Consider the following 19,172-nt stretch of genomic DNA (forward strand, 5'->3'; position numbering starts at 1 on the left):
ACCTAATTTCTAGCCACAGCAGAAAAATTTTGGGGAACTTCCACCTCTTCCAATTGTCATGCTTCAGGGATGAGCGTACAGGACAAAGAATCAGTCTCGCCACTTCTATTAAATGCTGAAGGGAAAGAGCATGAGGAGCTTGATGGGACAACTATATTAAAAAGTTGACGTCTACTGTAAAGGGAAAGAGAAAAGCAAAAACTTTTGTTCTTGCACATATTTAGGTGGACATCTTAATCCTTTAATAAAAAATATTTTCCCAAGATGAAATTCAAACCATTTTATATTTCAGCAAATCACCTTAGACACATTTAGCTGGATAGAAAGAAAAAAAACTTCTAATAAATGCAACATCAGAAATTTTATTTACAAATATACTGTAATTCAACAACCATTCTCCACTCAGTTTGTGGAGGAAAAAGTCATAGTTACATTTTCCAAATGGGAAAAGAGAACTCTTCGCCTTAAATGGATTCTACAGAATATTATGCCAACACCACTGAGCAAACAGATTATTCTTTGTATTTAAGTTTCAAAAAAGCACATAATTTTAGAAACCAGCATATGGAAAGCAAACACATTTGTGTGCATTTAAATGCAGCTTCATATTAATCTAGAGAATTCACTTTCAGTATATGTCAAAAATAAAGACAGCAATTGCAAATATATATTTATATTAACTATTTCTCTAATGCTCATTTCAAGAGCTTGGAAACAAAATAACCTCTTCATATACCATTGGAAAGTCAATTAGTTGATTATAAGCCTCAAAAATATTTTGAAGTTATTACTGAAAATATACGTATTCTCCCTTGTGCTGTCAGTACTTGAAGCTGAAAAAGTGAAAGCATTTTCCCTAGATACTTCCTTACTGCAATTACTTTCTTATAAATAAAAATAGTTATATGAAGAATACAATGCATTGCTATGAAGACTAGACAAGCAAGAGTTACTCTTAGAAAAAAAACAACACACACACAATATATATATTTATAGATCTACATCAGCAGCAATCACCTCTTCTTTTATCTGCAACAGTGGTTTCATATCTTCATTTGCTTCACATGGAGGTTGGTTGTCCAGCTGTTAGAGAGAGACAGAAGAAATTGTAATTAAAGTCTAGCTACTGAAGAATCTTAGTGACAAAAATTAAATTTTCCAAGTCAAAAAGAGTCAGATAATGGTATTTCCAATACCTATTGAAAATGGTAACACAAACGAAGGTAATACATTCTGAATCTAGCAATCCAAATTTAATGAACAATACAAATTTGAGTTTAATCCAATTATAGCACTGCAAGTATTTCAGGCCAAGTAAATCCACAGAACATGCACCTTACCAAGTTTTTAAGAATTATTTTTAGTATTAGCACAGAGACAGGGTGACAGTTTTTCCAAATTTACCCTTCAATAATAAAATTAAAATTTACTAAATAACCATAGCAATATCAAAAAAGAACTTTTTTAATCCTCTCTCTGCATATATTTGTGGGCATCTCTCAATACACTGGTGTTTCACTACAATGTTCCAAGTTTAAACCACAAAATTAACATTAAAATGTGCAAAAATATCACACCATAAAATTACACAGTGAATATCAATAATCCTACAGTTTACCAAACCTTTTAGTTAGTATGTTCATGTTCCAAACTAACAAATAATTAGCCAGGCTGATGTCAAATGCCAACTGCAAACAAAGTAATCTGCATTACAGACCAGTGCTGTGCTGTCAGTATATTTTCGTTGCAGTAATCACATGGTTGTTTTTTGTATTATTCAAATATCTAATTTAAATTACTAATCACTAATTTAAATACTTTATTCTCTACCTACAAGTTCTTACAATTCCTGATTTACTCATATCTCATACAATTATGTTTTGAGGTGCCCACTGGCCAAACTAGGTGCAGTCTGAAGGGAAGGGAATAGAACCGTTTCTCACAGATCAACTCTGCTTCTGAAAGGCACTGCTGTGACTTTATGGGCTGTAATGTCAAAGAGAGACTAAATAGCAATTTATCCATGATAAATTTTTTTTGTTACTTTCATCACCAAATTCCTGAATACTGTCTTGGCAGGGAATAATAAAAAACAGGGTTTTTTTCCAGTATCAAACTTATCAAACTCATCCAGCAATTCTGCCCCCAAAAGAAAAGATAAAGATAAAATAACATGAACAGGCTCCAGATTGAATCTCCCACACATCTGGGTGCTTCAAATAGGAACACGGTCACTTCGGTGTAGTCTCGTTATCAACAAGGAGATAAATTCTCCAAACATTATCTTGGAGAGATGTGACCCAGTGCTCTGGATCACCTCCAGATGGAAGGGGGTGATTCTCTTCCTCCTTCCACTGATCACAGTGGCATCCTTGCACCTATCATCAGCCTCTGTGAATGCACTGTTAGTGTCAAGGAGAGGTGTGGGGTTTTCTGGTTTTAGCTCGGGCACCACACAATCATTTCTGTGGTGCACGCAGCTTTTCCTCTTCCTGGAAGCCAAAAAGAGCCTGAAAACAGCAACAGCATCAGATGCAGAGCTTCTCTTTTTCTGAGCTAGGCTTCTCAGACAGCAGATGCCCAAGTCCTGCTCAAGTGTTGTAGCATGAGTATCCTGTTCTCTTCACTGCCTTCTGGTCCACCATGAGAAAAATGTGCTGGGCTCATGAAGAAACATGGACATGTTTCCCAGGAAGTAATTCAGAAATGCTTTCCCTTAGCTGAATTTTATCATTCTAGAGAATTCCTTATTTGCTGCATAAAAATAGAGCCATATAAAACTCCCAAGACTTGTCAAAATTAGGAGGTTGTCTACCATCATCTATGACAGCAGAAAAAACAACTCAACACCATTATTCAAAGCCTTAACACCATGCTCCAGTAAATCAGAATTCTGCAAACCATAATAAAAGAAAAAAATTATACTGCACCTTTTAATTAAGATCTGTAAGTAAATCAATTCCTCCTGAACTTGTACCTAAATGAATAACCAATCACAGACCTATAATTCAAATAATAATAGCATCGCAAAAAGAAACCAGCATTTGTGCCACCTGCACAAAATAAACTAATAGCTTTCCAGGTATGCATTAGGATTGAATTAAATACATATAGAGATTACTTTTTAAAAAAATGTAGACAAGTTTTCAGAAAGACTTCTCTGTTATCAAGACACGCCTGTTCAACAATTGACAACTCCTTGACACCACTTTCTCAGATCTACGAAGAAAGCAGGATGACTATACCACATTGTCTGCTTGAAGCTGCTTAATAACAAGGTGGCAAAATCAGCTACCAGCAAGTTAAAAGTTAGGAATGACTACCCTTTAAAAGACAGAAACTGGCAATCAAATCTTGCTGAACCAATTCTCTAAGATACCAACTTAAAGCTAAACGCGAAAGCTATCGAGTGGCTCAGCTGTGCAAACACTTGAGGTTTTACAGCACAAAGAACAACTACGGTCATCCACACTGCAGTTGGATTGCCTTACTTTTAAATCTGATATAGCAGTCGTTGCAGAAGAGTTTGTTGTTTCGGATCCTAACTTCAGCTCCAGAGCGGGATCCCCCAAGATCGCATCCGCAGGCAACACACTGTATGATAAATGAATAATTAGCAACTCCTTACAGAATATTAAGAAACAAAAATGCTGTTCAAAAGCAGATTGGATTAAGCTCAACAAAGCTTGAACCATAAACCCACAATCACTAGAAGCAAATGTATAACGATTAGTAGATCAAAATGCAACCAACCCTGAGAAAGTATTTTAAGGCGACAACTGGACAACGAATAGCAGAGATACACCAACTAAGCAAACATGAAGCAGATGGTTTTTTAGAGGTTAGTTCATTAAATCTAATTTGAACTTCAGTTTCTTTGAAAACTAAAACTGGCTCGACATCAAAAAAATTTGTTCTTTAGACGGCAACAGCAATTTTGGCACAGAACACCTGGGTATGCTACTTGCAGATTTCCATGCGGCACTATACGCTGCTGGTGTCCTCTGCCCTTTGGCACTCAAAGCAGCAAATACTCAGGCACCCCCGATTTCCTGGGTTTGCATCATAGAAACAAGTTCTTATTTGGAGAGAAGGGGCTGATTTCATTTTTCTCGAATAAACGCATGAATAAAGGGCTTGACAGCTTTCATGCTAACATTCAACTATTTAACTATGGTGGCTGAGCACAACTGTGCTATGAATATGAACCACCTCTGGAAGGACTGTAACCCAAAGTGTAACACTCTCCTTACTGAATTTACAAAGCAAAATACTCAGCTGACTGCAGAAGGACAGATAGTTTGCCTGCTTAAATGAATAATGAATCTCTTGAATGGCAGTCTGTTCAACAGCTCATTTATCTTCAGAAACTGAAAAACAGAAATTTGGTATTTTCTTATGTCGATTAGGAGCTACAGGTGGACTCCCTTGCACAGAATACATGTTCTGCAGAAAGGGAATGATGACCAGCCCCCATGGATTACTCCCATCCCTCCTGCTCAGGCAGGCAGAACTAGTAAGAGCTTAGAGTATTACAAGGGACTGACTCAAGGTGATGCATTTGAGCTGGGCACAGAGAGCAACAGAGGGTTCTGTTCTGAACCAGACACAGAAGTCTTTTGCTTTAAAGCCATGGAAGAAGCAGGGTCCAATGGCACCTCCAAACCAGTCTAATTCCTCATCTGGCCCTACGGCAGGGGAACTAGGAGTCTTTTACATCTTTTGCAAGCAGGCATTTATTCTTTCAGCCCTGTGTATGCCCCAAGCTGACTGGAAATCATGTAACTAAGTCTTGGCGCTGAGCATGAGCTAATATACCTAGCTTCTGACCAGGGCTGAGTAGCACTAATATACCTAGCTCCTGACTAGGGTTGATCTGCACTAAACACAGCTTCTGGTTTGATGCTGGGTTTTATCCTGCCAGTTTGAACACTGACAACATGCCTTTGCCTGGAAAACACCATGTGAACACTGTCTGCTAGGATTAGCTTAGAAGTGATGGATCATCTTAAATGATTCAATTGCCAGGGTCCAGGCTGAGATTTTATTTTTTTTTAAGGACCTAATTGCTCTGGGAGAGGTGGCTCAGCACCTTCTGATTTTTTGCTGTCAATTTGAAGAAGGAAGAACTTTGATCTCACAGTCAATATCCATTTTACTTGTCAGAGTCCTACTTGTCAGCTCTGGCATTTAAGAAATAGTCCTAGAGTTGAGTGCTAGATGCCTGCAGATAGGACTGCCTCATGGAAATATGCATGCAGCACGCTGTCAAGAGTAGAAGGCAAAGCAGGTGATTAGTAGAGCCCCTGTGAGCATAACACTGAGTAGCCATGCGTGCTCCTGATTAGTTCCTGTTCCTTCACGATGTGACTCCCAGCTCTCACCTTAAAGCAATGTAAATGATAACAAAGACCAAGAGACTCAATGATCATGGCTGCTCCTTTGCCCAGAACGTTATTACAGTATGAACAGATTTTCTTCCCACTGACTGACCTAGATACAGAATGAAAATCCTTAAAACCAGCTTGAAAAGGTTTAAAAGACAAAGAATAGTTATCAAAGACTTTTTGAGATTAAAAATAAAAACATACTGGTAAAAAGTGGACTATTAGGCTGCTTAGGGAAAATAAACTGAAAGTTAGTATTATTTACAGTAGATCTGAAAGCTATGACACTTTGGCTTGAAGTGTCATAATTTAGATCAAAGTTACACAGGAACAAATGAAGAAATTTTGTCACATTCTTGGGAGATATTGCATCATATAAAATACCTTCTACAAATAAACTTAAAAAGTATATAGTTAAGTCTGGAAAGTGAGAACACAGGTTTTGTACTCCTGCCTTATTTCTTATTTGCAGGGAGTTATCCCAAAGGCTAAGTTTTAGCAAGCACTCCTGCCAAGTCCCACCATCTGCACCTTGTTAGATAACAGAAGGCTAGTCCTGGATGTATAATATTATGTTAACTCTTTGAACATAAGCCATATGGAGGTCAGTTTCCACAGATCTACCAAGATGTTAGCAAATGGAAGTGAGAACAAGATAAGCAAACATGGTTAAGAAGGTAATTTTCTTACATTATAAAGAATGTAGGAGCCTAGCTTAAAAAAAAAAAAAAAAAAAAAAGGTCAATTTATCACAAAGCACCTAAGAGTGTAAGAGCTAGTAAAGCAGTGTTCATATTGTTGTTATATATAATACATATAATTGTGTGGGGATGATTCTCTGCAGTCTTATCCCAAGGTATTTTTAAAATGTTTCAAGTACATAAACCAGCAGAGTTATCTACCCTACCACAACTGAATTCCATTTTTGTTTCAAAATATGTTGCAATTCTTGCTTTCTCCTCCTAGATTAAAACCAACACGCTACTCTGTAATTCTCCAGGGTCACGGGTTATGAGCATTCCTGAGAGCTCCTTGAGATGATATTGACCACATGCCAGGAAAGGGCGAGGAGAGACCAAGATGAGGGCCATAAAGCATGGGTTTCAGGAATCTTTTGTTAAAACAAACCTAGGAAAATAAATGTCAGAAATGCCATCTGGAGTAGGCTTTTACTAATCATTTTGGTAACCAACATACAGCTTGGAGACTGGAGATTTATTATTCCAGTTCCTTTGTTTTTTTAACCGATGTCAAGCAGTGATGGCAAACCTGAGGAATTTTCTGAATGAGTGGAGCACGGAGGTAATACCAGCCCGTATTTCCACCGTCCCATCCAGCTAGAAAACTCCAGGTACTTTTCAGATTTGTTCATCAACGTTACGGTCGAGAACACTGCTGTAGAGCACCATATCTACAAAGTCCGCTCTTTAGTGCGGCCCGATGTTTATACTGTCCCAGCAGAAGGGCACCCGCTCACCTGCTGCGTGTCTGGGACCCTGGCTGGGAAGCAGAGAGGGGAGACTGAGCCCGGGGGGCTGCCTGGGACATGGAGGGGGCTCTTGCAGAGGTGGCTGCAGAAGGTGCTTTGCTGGAGGAAGGAGTGCACATGTAGGCTCGGTTCGAAGTAGACACTGGGCGACTGAAATCTTGACTAGAGGACAGAGATGAAGAGGAGGCAGACTGGTTCAGCCACAAGTGGTGCTTCCACGAGCTTGTTCTTGAAGAATCAAGATTGTCCAAAGACTCCCCTCTGTAACAGAGGTACACATAGAAGTGTAAATGGCAGTATGGCTGGAGCAGAAGAGCTATATTCTGATTTTTTAAAAAAGGAAAACATTATCCTAGCATTTTTAAGATTTTCTAGCGTGAATATGCTTGGCTGGTCACCCTGAGCAATATTCTTCTCTGATTTAAAATGTTTGAGCCGCAAATTATCCTTTGTGTCCAGTCCTAGTCTCATGGGAAAAAGCAGGCAACATGAAAGAGAAGTGGCACTTAACCACTACAGAATAAGGGCAAAACACTCTTACTGCAGCCTTAACAGGGTGAACCATATCAAAATCCGTTGTGCAGCAAGAGACCTCAAATACCAGGTTTGTTTTTGTTTTCTCCAAGGGATACCAGATCAAAATAGCAATCCACCCAAACTGGATAGCATCGTCTAGGTACAAGGTGTCGGCCCAATAGCCAAACACTCTCCTGACTGGTAACTCAGCTGTTTCCTAAGTGGCAAATCCAACATTCATACGTTACGTAAAGCAAGAAACAAACTCCAGACCTTCTGACACATTTCAGTGTCCAAGAGGTATACTCTTTAGCTATAATAATCAATTTCCATAATAAATGTCATACTGAAATTCTTAAGCACATCCATCAATGACAAGGCATGCTATTGATTTCCATTGCTGGTATACTGACTAAGAAATAAGCAGCTGAGTTATTTACAGGTCACATCTACGTTCTTTACATGTTTTTTTACATTTAATCCCATCTGTAATATCGCTACTTTCTTCTATCTGTGCTGCTATTCAGTTTACCTTACAGCATGTCACAGACTCAATTTGTTTCTGTGCTCTGTAATACAAGCTGAAGTTTAGAATAACCAAACAAAAATATTTGATGAGAGACAAAGTGAATTTTTAATGTGATTCCTACCTCCTCATACTATTGCTGTACAGACTAATAGGCTCCTTATGTATACTGGAACTGCGCTGCCTAATCCAGCTGCTGTCTGTGTGTAGAGATGTTTTCTTTCTCATTTCCTGAAGGATTTGCTGTCTCTCCAACTCTGCCGCAGACAGGTTGTGCTCCTTCTGAGACTTCTGCGACTCACCCGAATTCTTGCTCTGGGTACCTATTTGGACAACACATGCAAACTTCAGCTAGACACCTTAAGGCACAAAAGCAGTTATCACGCATTCAGTACTCTGGCTATAACTCAAAGCAGTCATTCATCACCACATTCACAAGTTTCTCCAGTTCCTTTTTAAAGCCAGGTCACCAGTATCAAACTTTGCAATACATCATTATTATTACCATTTTTTTATTCATGTTTCCATTAACGTGGCCTTTTACATGATGTTTAACTTAAATACGAGTAGGCATTTTTCTTCACTTCCCAAATGTGTATGCATATACACTTGTGTGTACGTATATATACCCATATACATGTATTTTTAAAAGGGCATGATCTCTTTTAGTGCCACAATTTGGACTCTTCCTCCAAGACAAACTGAAGCATGTATACAATATGTAGTTGAATGGTGGGATACCTTATTTCCCTTTAAGAGTTCCTATTCTTTTTTTCTGTAAGTTGTGCCTGTTTTCAATAATTCTTTCCTTATTCAAGGCACTAAACACATTGCTTTATCTTGCTTTATATAAATATATATGTATGGGGGGTGGGAGCGGGAAATCTTACAGAGAGTTTCTCTATTATTTGAATGTTGTGTTACCTAGTCAGCTGAAATGAGATTTATGATATAGATGGCCTTTGAAATTTTGGAAGGGGAAACAAACAAGCCATCTTTCTCCAATACGTGTTGACATGTTAGAAGGCAACAGTTTTCTTTATTTCCTAGATCCAGTAACTATTCTTTACAGTAAGACTAATTAAGAAAATTACACAGCAATAAGTCATTCAATTGAAATGTCAATCCCTTTAAATACTGCTCTGACTATAGATTAGCTTTTGGTTTTATTGCTATAGATTACCATTATAAAATATTGTGGAATTTTACTCACTCATTAGTTTCAATGACCAAGCTTGAATGTGTGAAGGCAATGTTGTCAATCTGCAATATATCCTCTAATATACCATTTACTTTTCTATGATTACTTGTGATTACTTTTTTTGACCGTGTTTTAGACACAGGAATAGCTTTCAGGCATTTTCTACTGTCACATATTTATAAATCTGGTTTGTTTGCTTGCTTTACACACATTCCTCTAAAAATGCAGTAACGTAACTGAAGGACAACTCAAGGCAGCAAGGAACTGGAGTCCAGGAAACAAGCCATTGTGACAGTATCGAGAGCTGACTTCCAGTTGTATTACTCTTACACTAACAGAAGTTAAAAAGAGGAAACAGTTGTATTAAATACATTAGCATCTTGGTATGTGCAGCTTTTTTTATTGACAGAGACAACATATCAAAAGCCCACACATCTTCAATGATATACCTACTGAATTGGTTTAATCTCATATAAATATCAGTCACCTAAATGTAGGCATCTAAGATCCATTTGTAATCACTGCTATAGTCTTCAAGAGAGCAGTTAATCATATTTGTCCTAGGCTTATATGTTGACTGTATGAATTTCCTCTTGCTGCTGAAACTTCATTAAATTGTGGCATGGTATGAATTTGAATTACAATGCAGCTATCAAAAAGCACTTTGACAATTTTCTTAGGATGACTACATCCAATACAGCTTTTTAAAAAAAAAAATACATTTTAAAAATAATAGAAATTAAACAGTACTTACCATTTCTGATTGTGTTGGATTCATTCAGTTCTGAAGTCGACTTGGACTTATTCCTAAGGATATAGAAAACATTCATTCCTCTATCTCAACTAGGAGGCCTCGTCACAGACAAAGATCTTATCATTGCAGACCACAGATACACAGCCCCTTTTTACACCATCCCTCCCATCAGCAACTTATGCTGTACTTAAAACAAGAGGCAAAAATACCCAAACAAAAACCAACAGGATATTATGGAGAAAAAAAGATGTCAGTAGTTAGATGTTAATAGGTAATCACTGAATAAAAGATAAAATTGTGTACTGAAAGTTCCCAGTGCTTCAGGTATAAGGAACTTATACCCAGCAGCATTAATTTTTTAATGAGTTTTAGCCAAGAAATGTCATTCAATATACAGGAAGACAAATGGCAAAAAGCTGGTTTTCTGACAGTACAGACCAGGAGCTGCAGCAACACCTCTGTGCTGTATTATTAGTCTCAAGTAATACAGCCAGTTTCTTAGTTTAAAATACTTTGGAAAAGAACAGAAATCCTTTGCTGGGTCACAACTCAAAGCTGCTATAGCAATGTGTTTACATGTACAGTATTGGCTGCATAACAGTGTTTTGAAGGAGTCTTGTCCTTTGTCTGTAAATAAATGATGTGTAAACTGTGTCACCTTTCTTGCTCTCCCAAGTTCTGATTGTCTGTCCTATGGTGCAGACCTATTTTATTATCTGTTTGAGAAGATGCAACAATTTCACAGTTGCTTGTAGTAAACAGGAGCTCCAAAGAGCAGGTCAGCCTTGCCTGGGCTGCTTTTAGCACCTGAGTGTCCTCCTCACACATATATTCAAGATGTAACTATTTAGTGCAGGCACCTTTTAAAGTTAGATTTAGATCTTCCATTAGTAACAGATCCATTAGTTGTACCCTGTAAGTTTTGGGGTTCCTCTTAAGATATTAAAAAAAAAAAAAAAAAAAGATATGCTCACTCCAACTACAAGAACTGAGTAAATATGCAGCAGAGGTGATCTTTCAGAACTACTATAGGATGCCATCTAAGACAAAGGCTTGATACAAATGTTCTGGATTTAGGTTACTTCAGCATTTTTTAACTATAGCCCAGTTACTAAAAGGGAGAAGAAAAAGCTATCTATTCAAAGAGCCCAAATCTGCAGTGGCTAATATATTCTATTGAAATAAAAACAAAGCAAACCCCAAAAAACAACAATAAAACCCCCAAACAAACCACTAAGCAAAACAAAATAGAAAATAGCCAAGGTAAGAGAGTGTAACTTAACAAGTGGCGCATCTACTATCTTCCTAATAAATATGCTGCTGCTGCCTCTCACTTCTCTCCCTGTTTACTCTCTCAAGTTGCACAGTCCTGTTTGGGATGACTGCACCTTAGTTTGAATAGCACGTTATGACACAACCACAATATTATCTGAAATTGTTTTCTAGCCAGATAAGTCTAGTACCACCCACATATTTACTTCCTTATAGTTCTGCTTCTCCCAGTAAAATCCTACTGACTGACTAGCTGTTGTTTACAGCACAGCGTATAATTTGCCAAAAGTCTGGCTGCTTGTTTTCTCAATGTGAAAATATGCCATAAAAACTGCAAAATACAGCAGCAATACAAAGTATACACTTAGCTCCATGGCTAAAGTTTATTGGAAGTTTCAAAGCTTTCTGACACAGAAATGTTGATGTTAGTCTTATGCTGAGATTCAGTATCACACATACCTGTCAGCAAATGACTGGCCAGGTTGTTCCTCAGTGGTTTTAGAAACTTCATAACGCTCATAATGCCTGTTAAAAAAAAGATACATTATGTTCATATACAGAAAAAGACACACATAGGCATAGACATAAATATTTCCTACTAAAAATATTCAAAACAGATCCTTAAGGGGAAAAAAAGGAAAAAAACCCAAACAGTTAAAGTTTAAGGAGGCTTAATATTATCAGTCAGAAACACAGCTAACAAAAGAAGGCAGAAAAAGAAAGGTTGTCAGAAAAATTGCCTTACATTTTTGTAAGTGACAAGGAATCCAAACCTGAGCATGCCAAAATGGTTAATACTTGTTGCTGAAGATGTTTCAACCTACCTATTGATTCAATTTCTTATTACCTGTCAATGAGAGGATGGCCACCTCGATCCTCTATTGTTTTAGATACTTCATAGCGCTCATAACGTCTAGAAACAAAATACAGATAAAAGAAAATATGCATTAAAAAAAATTTCTAGAAATTGAACAAACAGTAAGAATACATAAAGAAAAGTGAGAAAGTTCAGATGTGCTAGTTCGAAACATAAAAATACATAAGGAAAAAACCCTGAAGACCTTTTAAGATGCTGCAAAAATTACAAGTATCAGTATATGACAGCGATTATCTCATCCGTTTCAAAGCAGGAGGTAAGCTTTGTTCGGACACAGCAGTTCTCCAAAAGTTACATGTATATTCTAGCAAATTGTATAGGTGCAGTTGGTAACCCATAGGGAAGCACTCACTAACTTCCACAGAAAAAGCTCTTCCAGCTGCCTGTCCCCAACCCCAGTGCTCTTTGTAGCCAGTATCATGCCTTCACAGATGTCTAAACATTTCAGATTTCAAGTCATATCTTTGGCTATCATCGTAAAGCAAACATTTAACACTAGACATTTTAATTCTCAGTTTCACTGAACTTGTTCCTTTACTATTAAGCAAAGCCATCCCTGTTTAGCAAAACGCATCCTTTGGCAGCAACCTCAGAAGCGATGAAATCCCCTGAGACTAAAGCATATATCAAGGATTTAGATATGCAGATATTGCAGCAGCTTAATAAGTTACCACACAAATTCCTATTATCTTGCAATTGGGGCAAGTTAAAACTGTAGAGATACCCTGGCTCAGCTGCCAAGAAGAACCTGTTCAGCCATTTTAACAAGTGTGCCTCTGGTTTGCTCAGCGGGGATCTCAAGCAGCAGTCATTTACAATGAGCTAAAGTAACTCCAGGTCTCACAATCTTCCCTGCAAATATATGCAACTTCATAATCATATTTTCTTCTCCTAGGATTTAACTCGATACCATGCATTATCTTCAGTCATCCCTTACTACTTATATAAGAAAAGGGGAAAATCCTCAAGAGAAACAGCAAAGCTAGTCATACACAAGGCAGTAAGCTAAATGCACAAGAAATAAGGAGAAGTTACTGGTTTAATCTGTTTCAGACAGATTAATCTCCCACAATGCCTGTAAATAGTCTGAAAACTTCTGGGTGAGAACATGCACTTGTAAACTAATAGTTGAAGGGGTTTTTTTGGTTTTGTTGTTTTTTGAGATTTTTTTTTGTTCTAGTTTTTGTTTGGTTTTTGTTGGTTTTGTTGTTGTTGTTGTGTTTTGGTTTTTTTTTTTAAACAAGCTGCTAAAGAAGGGAATGGAAGAAACTTTTTCATGCTCTAGAATAAATATATCCACAGTGGGTACTTCTAGTGGGCTATGATTATCTAAGCCAGTACCTGTTCACTCATATACTGTGATACTCCTCATTGACAGATTAGCCCAGTATTGCAATTCAACTTTATTGTTGCACTGTTGAACTAAAATGAGAGGGAGTCTGGAAAATCAGTCAGACATTTGTTGGCAAAGAGTTAGCGGTATTTCTTCTGAAAGCACTGTATCTTGAGCCACTGGCTCTCAGTTTACAAGCTTATGCAGGGCTCTTACAAAATCTTCACACTAAGTGCTTCAGGTCATCTTTGATTTGGCTGTAATTACTGTATTTACACTTCCTATTTAAAAAACAAGCTGAAGTGCGTTAATAGAGCACTTAATTAACGGGGAAAGACTCTGTCTTATGCCTGATTCCTCTACCTCCAGAAAGAAAGGCTATGCTGTCATATCTTGCACTGGCTGATTAATCTACACTATGAGTCTTACATGAATACACTTATATATTCAGGACATACGCACTCCCTTTAGAAATGTATTTGAATTTTTAATGCAGAAGGAAGAGAGAGTACATCCCGTCACAGGCGCAGACCTTTGGTACGGAGGGGTCTCCAGTGACACCTCCCTCTGCCTTTCAGCCTGCTGCCTCTGCTCCTCTATCTCTGCCCGCCGCCTCTGCTCCTCAGCATATTGCTCTTCCCTCTCTTTACGTTGTCTCTCGAGCTCCAGTTCTTGGAGTTCCCTTTCCCGCTCGAAACGCAGGGCTGCTTCTTCCTGGATCCTCCGTTCCTCCTGAAGCCTCCTCCTTTCTTCTTCCTCGCCCAGCAAGCGTGCCGCCAGCTCACTTCCTCCATCTCCTTCTGGTTCCTCGGGAGTATTCGCTTCAGGGCTTGCTCTCCAGCTGGACACAGATGGAGCCCGTGCAGGGACAGACGTTGTGTTTAAGGTTAGAACAGTCTGCTCCTGTAGCAAAGAAAAAAAATCGTGTTTTTAGGCGGGGGAGCTGTTTTATAAACAGGTTGCTCACCCAGAAAAAAGCTCATCTATTCTATGAGGGAAGACTGTGTAAAAAGCATCCCGAACACTTTCACTGCAAGATCCAGGGTGTACTTTGGTTTCATTTTTTGAGTGTCTGCTAGCACATTCTCCTAATGCAAGAGCTTCATTCCACACGACAGCCTTAGTAAGCACCACAGGCAGTGTGACCACAACTATGTGAAACATTCTGCTCTCTAAAGTATCACTTACATTTCAAGCCATCCCATCCCCACTTAAATAGCCATGGAAAACAAACTCTTCCATGATACCCAGCATTTCTCCCTACTGTTTTGACTTAGAAACCCGAGACCTACCTAAGAGCGTATACACTAAGATATACACTGCACGTGTACATCAGACCAATGAATTTCACGTGAATCATCATGTGGAGGAAACCCCCATCCTCCTCCATTCTCCTACCATTTGAAAGTCAAGCCTCAGACCTACCACGCAATGACTCTTCTCTCAGACATGAAAAAAGGTCTTTCAGTGGTCAAATATGTTTTAATTGCAGAGAACAAATACTGTTTGTCAATTAAGGACTGGTCCATCCAAACTTCTAATGATAAAAAAATACGAAATGGTTTACATTCTTGTACAGCAAAGTCCTCTAACAGCACAAAGAGCTTTCTTATTGAAGTCCTAAGCCTTAAATTACAGTCTGCTTATTCGTGACTGTATAGACACAACTGACCTAGCTAGGATGCCTGAAGCAGCACTCACATAGCAATAGACAAGAGATATCTCAGACTCCTCCCACACTCAGGAAAAAACCTGTTCATCTTCCCATAAGCAACAGCCACAAAAATCAGCATCTACAGAAACTACATGCATTCAATATTTTGAAACATATGACAGCAAATCTGAAGTTGACTTGATATATAAATTTATCAGAGATAGGATGAACTGGTTGCCAATAACAAGCCAGGCACTTACGAACATGCCTCATGATGAAGTATTGAAGCACAATTCAAACAAGTAGCATCAGGAGGTAAATATACAGCAAAGATGACCATTTCATTCTGGTCACAATAATTAATACATGCTGTAACTTTTTGCCAACATATTTCTGACGTTAGTTACCTAACCAATCCATAAGGAAAAAAGTTAAATTCAAAAGGTCTCAAAACATCCCATTTACTCTTTCCTTCCCATTTTTGCAACCTTTTTCTACCAACAATTTATTTTCCAAAAATGAAAAGATAAATGACATAGCAAAATAAATTATTTGCCTGCTTGCATGCATCTACTATTAGGGGAAAAAGCCATCATGAAACTAAACAGTCAAAGGTGAAGCCATATTCATAGCCTACCTCATCAAAATACTTGGAGCTCTCTTTTTCTGCTTCCTGCTTAGCTCGTAGCCATTCTTCCCTCAGTTTTTCTTGTTCCCGTTTGTATTTCTCCTGTTAGGTTAGGTTGAAGTTAAACACGCAAATAAGAAAAATAGTATTTTTTATTCGCATTAAAATGTACTACTGGTATTTAATGTGTTTTTTAACAGACCAGCATGGTAAAAACATGCTTGAGCTACACTAGGACATTAGGTCTGCCACGAGTGAATGAAATCCTGGCTCAAATACAATCCAAAGGAGTTCTGCAATTGATTTCTGAGAATCCAGGCTTATTACATGCTAAGTATCATAACAACCGACCTCACATCTGTTATATTCCCCATCTTACAGTTTAGTTCCCATTTGAATAAAAATCAGCTATCTAAGGTATTTCTAGAAACATGGAGTGATTATATTTAGCTTGGAATTGGGCACATTAATACGGTAAATATAAAGTGATCATTAAGTGAAATATGAGGCAGTAATTTGGTTTGAGCAAGAACTCTTGGTCTTTTGGAAGCTTATCTAAACAAAAACCATTTTCTGGACCTCCGAATCTGTCCTATGACTGGAATTGGTATGAAACCAATGTAATGTCTTAAGGCATTACTAAAGGTACACAATAAATGTTTTGGTAGTTTTGTCAGTCTCCACTTAGGTCTTGGGAAAAGCAAAATATGTAATGACGTCAAAAGTACTCCTTCTAAGATGTTGGAAATAAGCAAAAAAAAAGACTTCGCTTCCTTTCTCTGTTATTTGAAAATTCATTACTGGGATCATGGGGAAGAGAAAGAACATTATTACTCTGGCCAAATTTACTACTTCAGGACTAAAAAAGGAGAAGCAAAGCAAAGAAAAATTATGGCAGAGGGCTGAGACTGCTCTCAAGAAAGGGGACCTAAGGTTTACATTCTTTAAAGCCATCTCTTCAGGCATGAAATGGAGCACCCAAACCATAACAGAGACCACAAATATGTTTAAGAAGGCACAGCTCTTGCCTTGCAGAGTTTATAAGCTAAAAGAAATGACAAAAGATAAGACATCCAAAAAGCAACAGAGTTGCTAAGCTGTACTTTGACATCACAGTTTTCTGCTGAATGTGCCAAACTTAAGAAGTTTTTTGCCAAGTAAATGATGTTCACTGATGCCTCTCCTAGCCAACAGACTTTAGATAACGAACTTTAATTTAATTTGCAGAGATGTGTCTTGTTTGAATGTGGTTGAACGGGCTTATGCTTCACTGAGCTGAGGTCTTTGCAAAGATGTGTGCTTGTTTTTTTGTGCTACCCTAAGCTGACAAACATTGCCCCTTCCATCTGCAACACTTGCCTCCATCTCTAGCAACTGGTTATCGAGGTGGTTTTGCGTTAGTCGGTTCAGCTTCCTGACTCACAGAGGTCCTGGGAACCAGGTTGATTCCCACTGATTAGCTGATTGCTAAAAGACAGGATGCTAGCAGGTATCTAACCATGGCACTGGCTGCCTTCTCTTCATCTCTGAACGTAAGGCAGTATTGCTAATTGAAGGTAAAACTCATTCTAGAGACAATTTTCTTAAGGGGGAAAAAATAAAACTCATTCAAAAGTGAAGACTATTGCCCCTTAGGTCTTTGCTTCTCCTTTAAATTCTGTTGCCAGTAAGAACCAGCCTTGTGATGACTGAGCACTTCTGGCTGTAGTGAATACTCAGTCTGGATTTGATTTCATGAAGCTCACTAATGCATTGTCCTCTTTTTGCTGAATAATTGCTAGTGTGTGTAACTGTGCAGCCCAGCAAACGTATCTGAAAGTCCTCTTAGGCCATCAGTAAGAAGAGTTGCAGGAGTCACGTGTTACTTTTCTTCCCTAACAGTTGCTCCACCCAAGGGATTGCCAGCCTATGATTATGAAGATTAATTATACCTGCAATAAACGGTCCTGCTCCTTTTGCCATTTTTCCTGTCGTTTTCGCTCTTCTTCTTGATCCCAAACCCGACGACTAGGAGCACTAATGGATGGGACCGGGAGCTAATATAGCACAGAAATGAAATAATATTATCTTCTTCGAGGTAATCAACACTACATTTTAAAACATGTTTTTTTAAAGTGAGAAATAAAAGCCATTACAAACACTACAGCTTTATAGTGACAAGGACCCTAAATTAGCCTTTTCTTCAAAGGGACAGAAAGCAACCGTTCAGTTACACGTTAGAAAAATCTTAGTCAGTAGTCTCAAATTTGATCACAATTTTAAAGCAGTATAAAAAGCACTAGAAAGCAGTGGGCTTCTTGAAAAGACCAGGATTATACAACTAATTAGTAGTTTGTAAATAGTACTTACATCAGGCATTGCAGGCTCTGGGCCTCCTGTGAGATTTGGAAAACAACAAAAAAGAAATCATTAGAACCATACATACTCACTACTGCAAGACTTGAGTAAACGTGGAAAGTCCGAGCTTCAGACTAATTTTTGCTTCCTTAGTAAGCCATGCTTGCATTTTGCCCTGCTGAACTTACTTGAGTTCAGAATTCATTAGGTGCTTTCAACTACTGTGCGCAATTGTTTAAAAGCTTTACATGCTTACAAGTGCCATCAGCAATTGCTTGAATTAGCAGTACACCTCCCACTGTGGCAATACAGAGGTTCTTTGCTACGCCTCTCCTATTATTATTCTGAAACCCAACTGTTTAGCATGACCAATAACCAGAACGCCGCTTCAGGGTAGAGCAGCTACTCACCTACTGCCCTTGACATGAATTAAGAGCAATAGACATCCACAGGCAACTTCTCTACCACAAAACCATGTCTTTTCCCTTTCCAACTGTCCTCCTTTCCTACTCCCAAAAGCACACTTGAATTTGGTGAGCTTGTCACCATTCATCACAAGCCTTATGCTATTTGAGGCTATCATGCTTGGTCTTAACTTGTGCCACGATGATTATTAGAGAGATGTGTATTATGCTAATATATTAAAAGTCAAGAAAATGTGGAGAAGCACAAATTTAAGTATAATCCTTTCCCAAGCATCATCACGATTTTGTTTGTTGCTAGTGTACTTGTTACTTAGCTGTCCAAATTTCAGTTAAAAAAAAAAAGGCATAAAAGCAACAAGTTGCAACAGTTTTCTGAAGTATGACCACATGAAGTGGAGAAAAGGTCAAATTTAGGATACAAAAGACATCTAATGAATCACAGCCTAATGTCCAGTCTATATATGCACAATTTTGTCTTCATTATCAGATCGCAACAGCCACAGTGACAATAGGACGAACAGACTTGATCTCCTCCAGTTGCGCCAGGAGATGCTAAAGGGAGGCATCGGCAGCACCTATCTTTGCTCCCCTCTTCTCTCACCCCTGTAAGCTTATGCTGGCCTGTACAGGTTTAGAAAGAAGAATCTTTCGTATCATTGTAAAGCTAAAGTGTCAAAAGTTTAAAATGAATGAAACTGTACTGAACATACACTCTAGAAATACGCCCTTCTCCTCCCCCTCAAGCACAAGTGAAATACTTCAATATTGCTATA

The 19,172-nt window shown here is 38.3% G+C and overlaps 1 protein-coding gene across 12 annotated transcripts in view; it reads right to left on the reverse strand.

Annotated features, from left to right (window-relative positions):
* Positions 1–310: 310 nt before the first annotated feature.
* Positions 311–19,172, reverse strand: part of LMO7 (LIM domain 7) — a 136,223-nt gene continuing 117,361 nt past the window's right edge. For 6 of the 12 annotated variants that reach the window (XM_072850048.1, XM_072850052.1, XM_072850049.1 and 3 more), the window contains 13 exons: positions 17,987–18,012; positions 17,569–17,673; positions 15,647–15,739; positions 13,888–14,258; positions 11,993–12,058; positions 11,605–11,670; positions 9,874–9,926; positions 8,043–8,241; positions 6,865–7,137; positions 5,385–5,493; positions 3,492–3,594; positions 2,931–2,977; positions 314–1,083 (listed from right to left, as the gene is read on the reverse strand). In XM_072850048.1, coding sequence (XP_072706149.1) covers positions 2,934–2,977; positions 3,492–3,594; positions 5,385–5,493; positions 6,865–7,137; positions 8,043–8,241; positions 9,874–9,926; positions 11,605–11,670; positions 11,993–12,058; positions 13,888–14,258; positions 15,647–15,739; positions 17,569–17,673; positions 17,987–18,012 — 1,508 coding nt within the window. In that variant the 3' untranslated portion in view covers positions 314–1,083; positions 2,931–2,933. Of the gene's footprint in view, positions 1,084–2,930; positions 2,978–3,491; positions 3,595–5,384; positions 5,494–6,864; positions 7,138–8,042; positions 8,242–9,873; positions 9,927–11,604; positions 11,671–11,992; positions 12,059–13,887; positions 14,259–15,646; positions 15,740–17,568; positions 17,674–17,986; positions 18,013–19,172 lie in introns of all 12 variants that reach the window. The other 6 variants (XM_072850047.1, XM_072850045.1, XM_072850051.1 and 3 more) reach the window with 5 other exon arrangements.

Source organism: Ciconia boyciana, chromosome 1, assembly GCF_034638445.1.
Source record: "Ciconia boyciana chromosome 1, ASM3463844v1, whole genome shotgun sequence".
NCBI lineage: Eukaryota > Metazoa > Chordata > Aves > Ciconiiformes > Ciconiidae > Ciconia > Ciconia boyciana.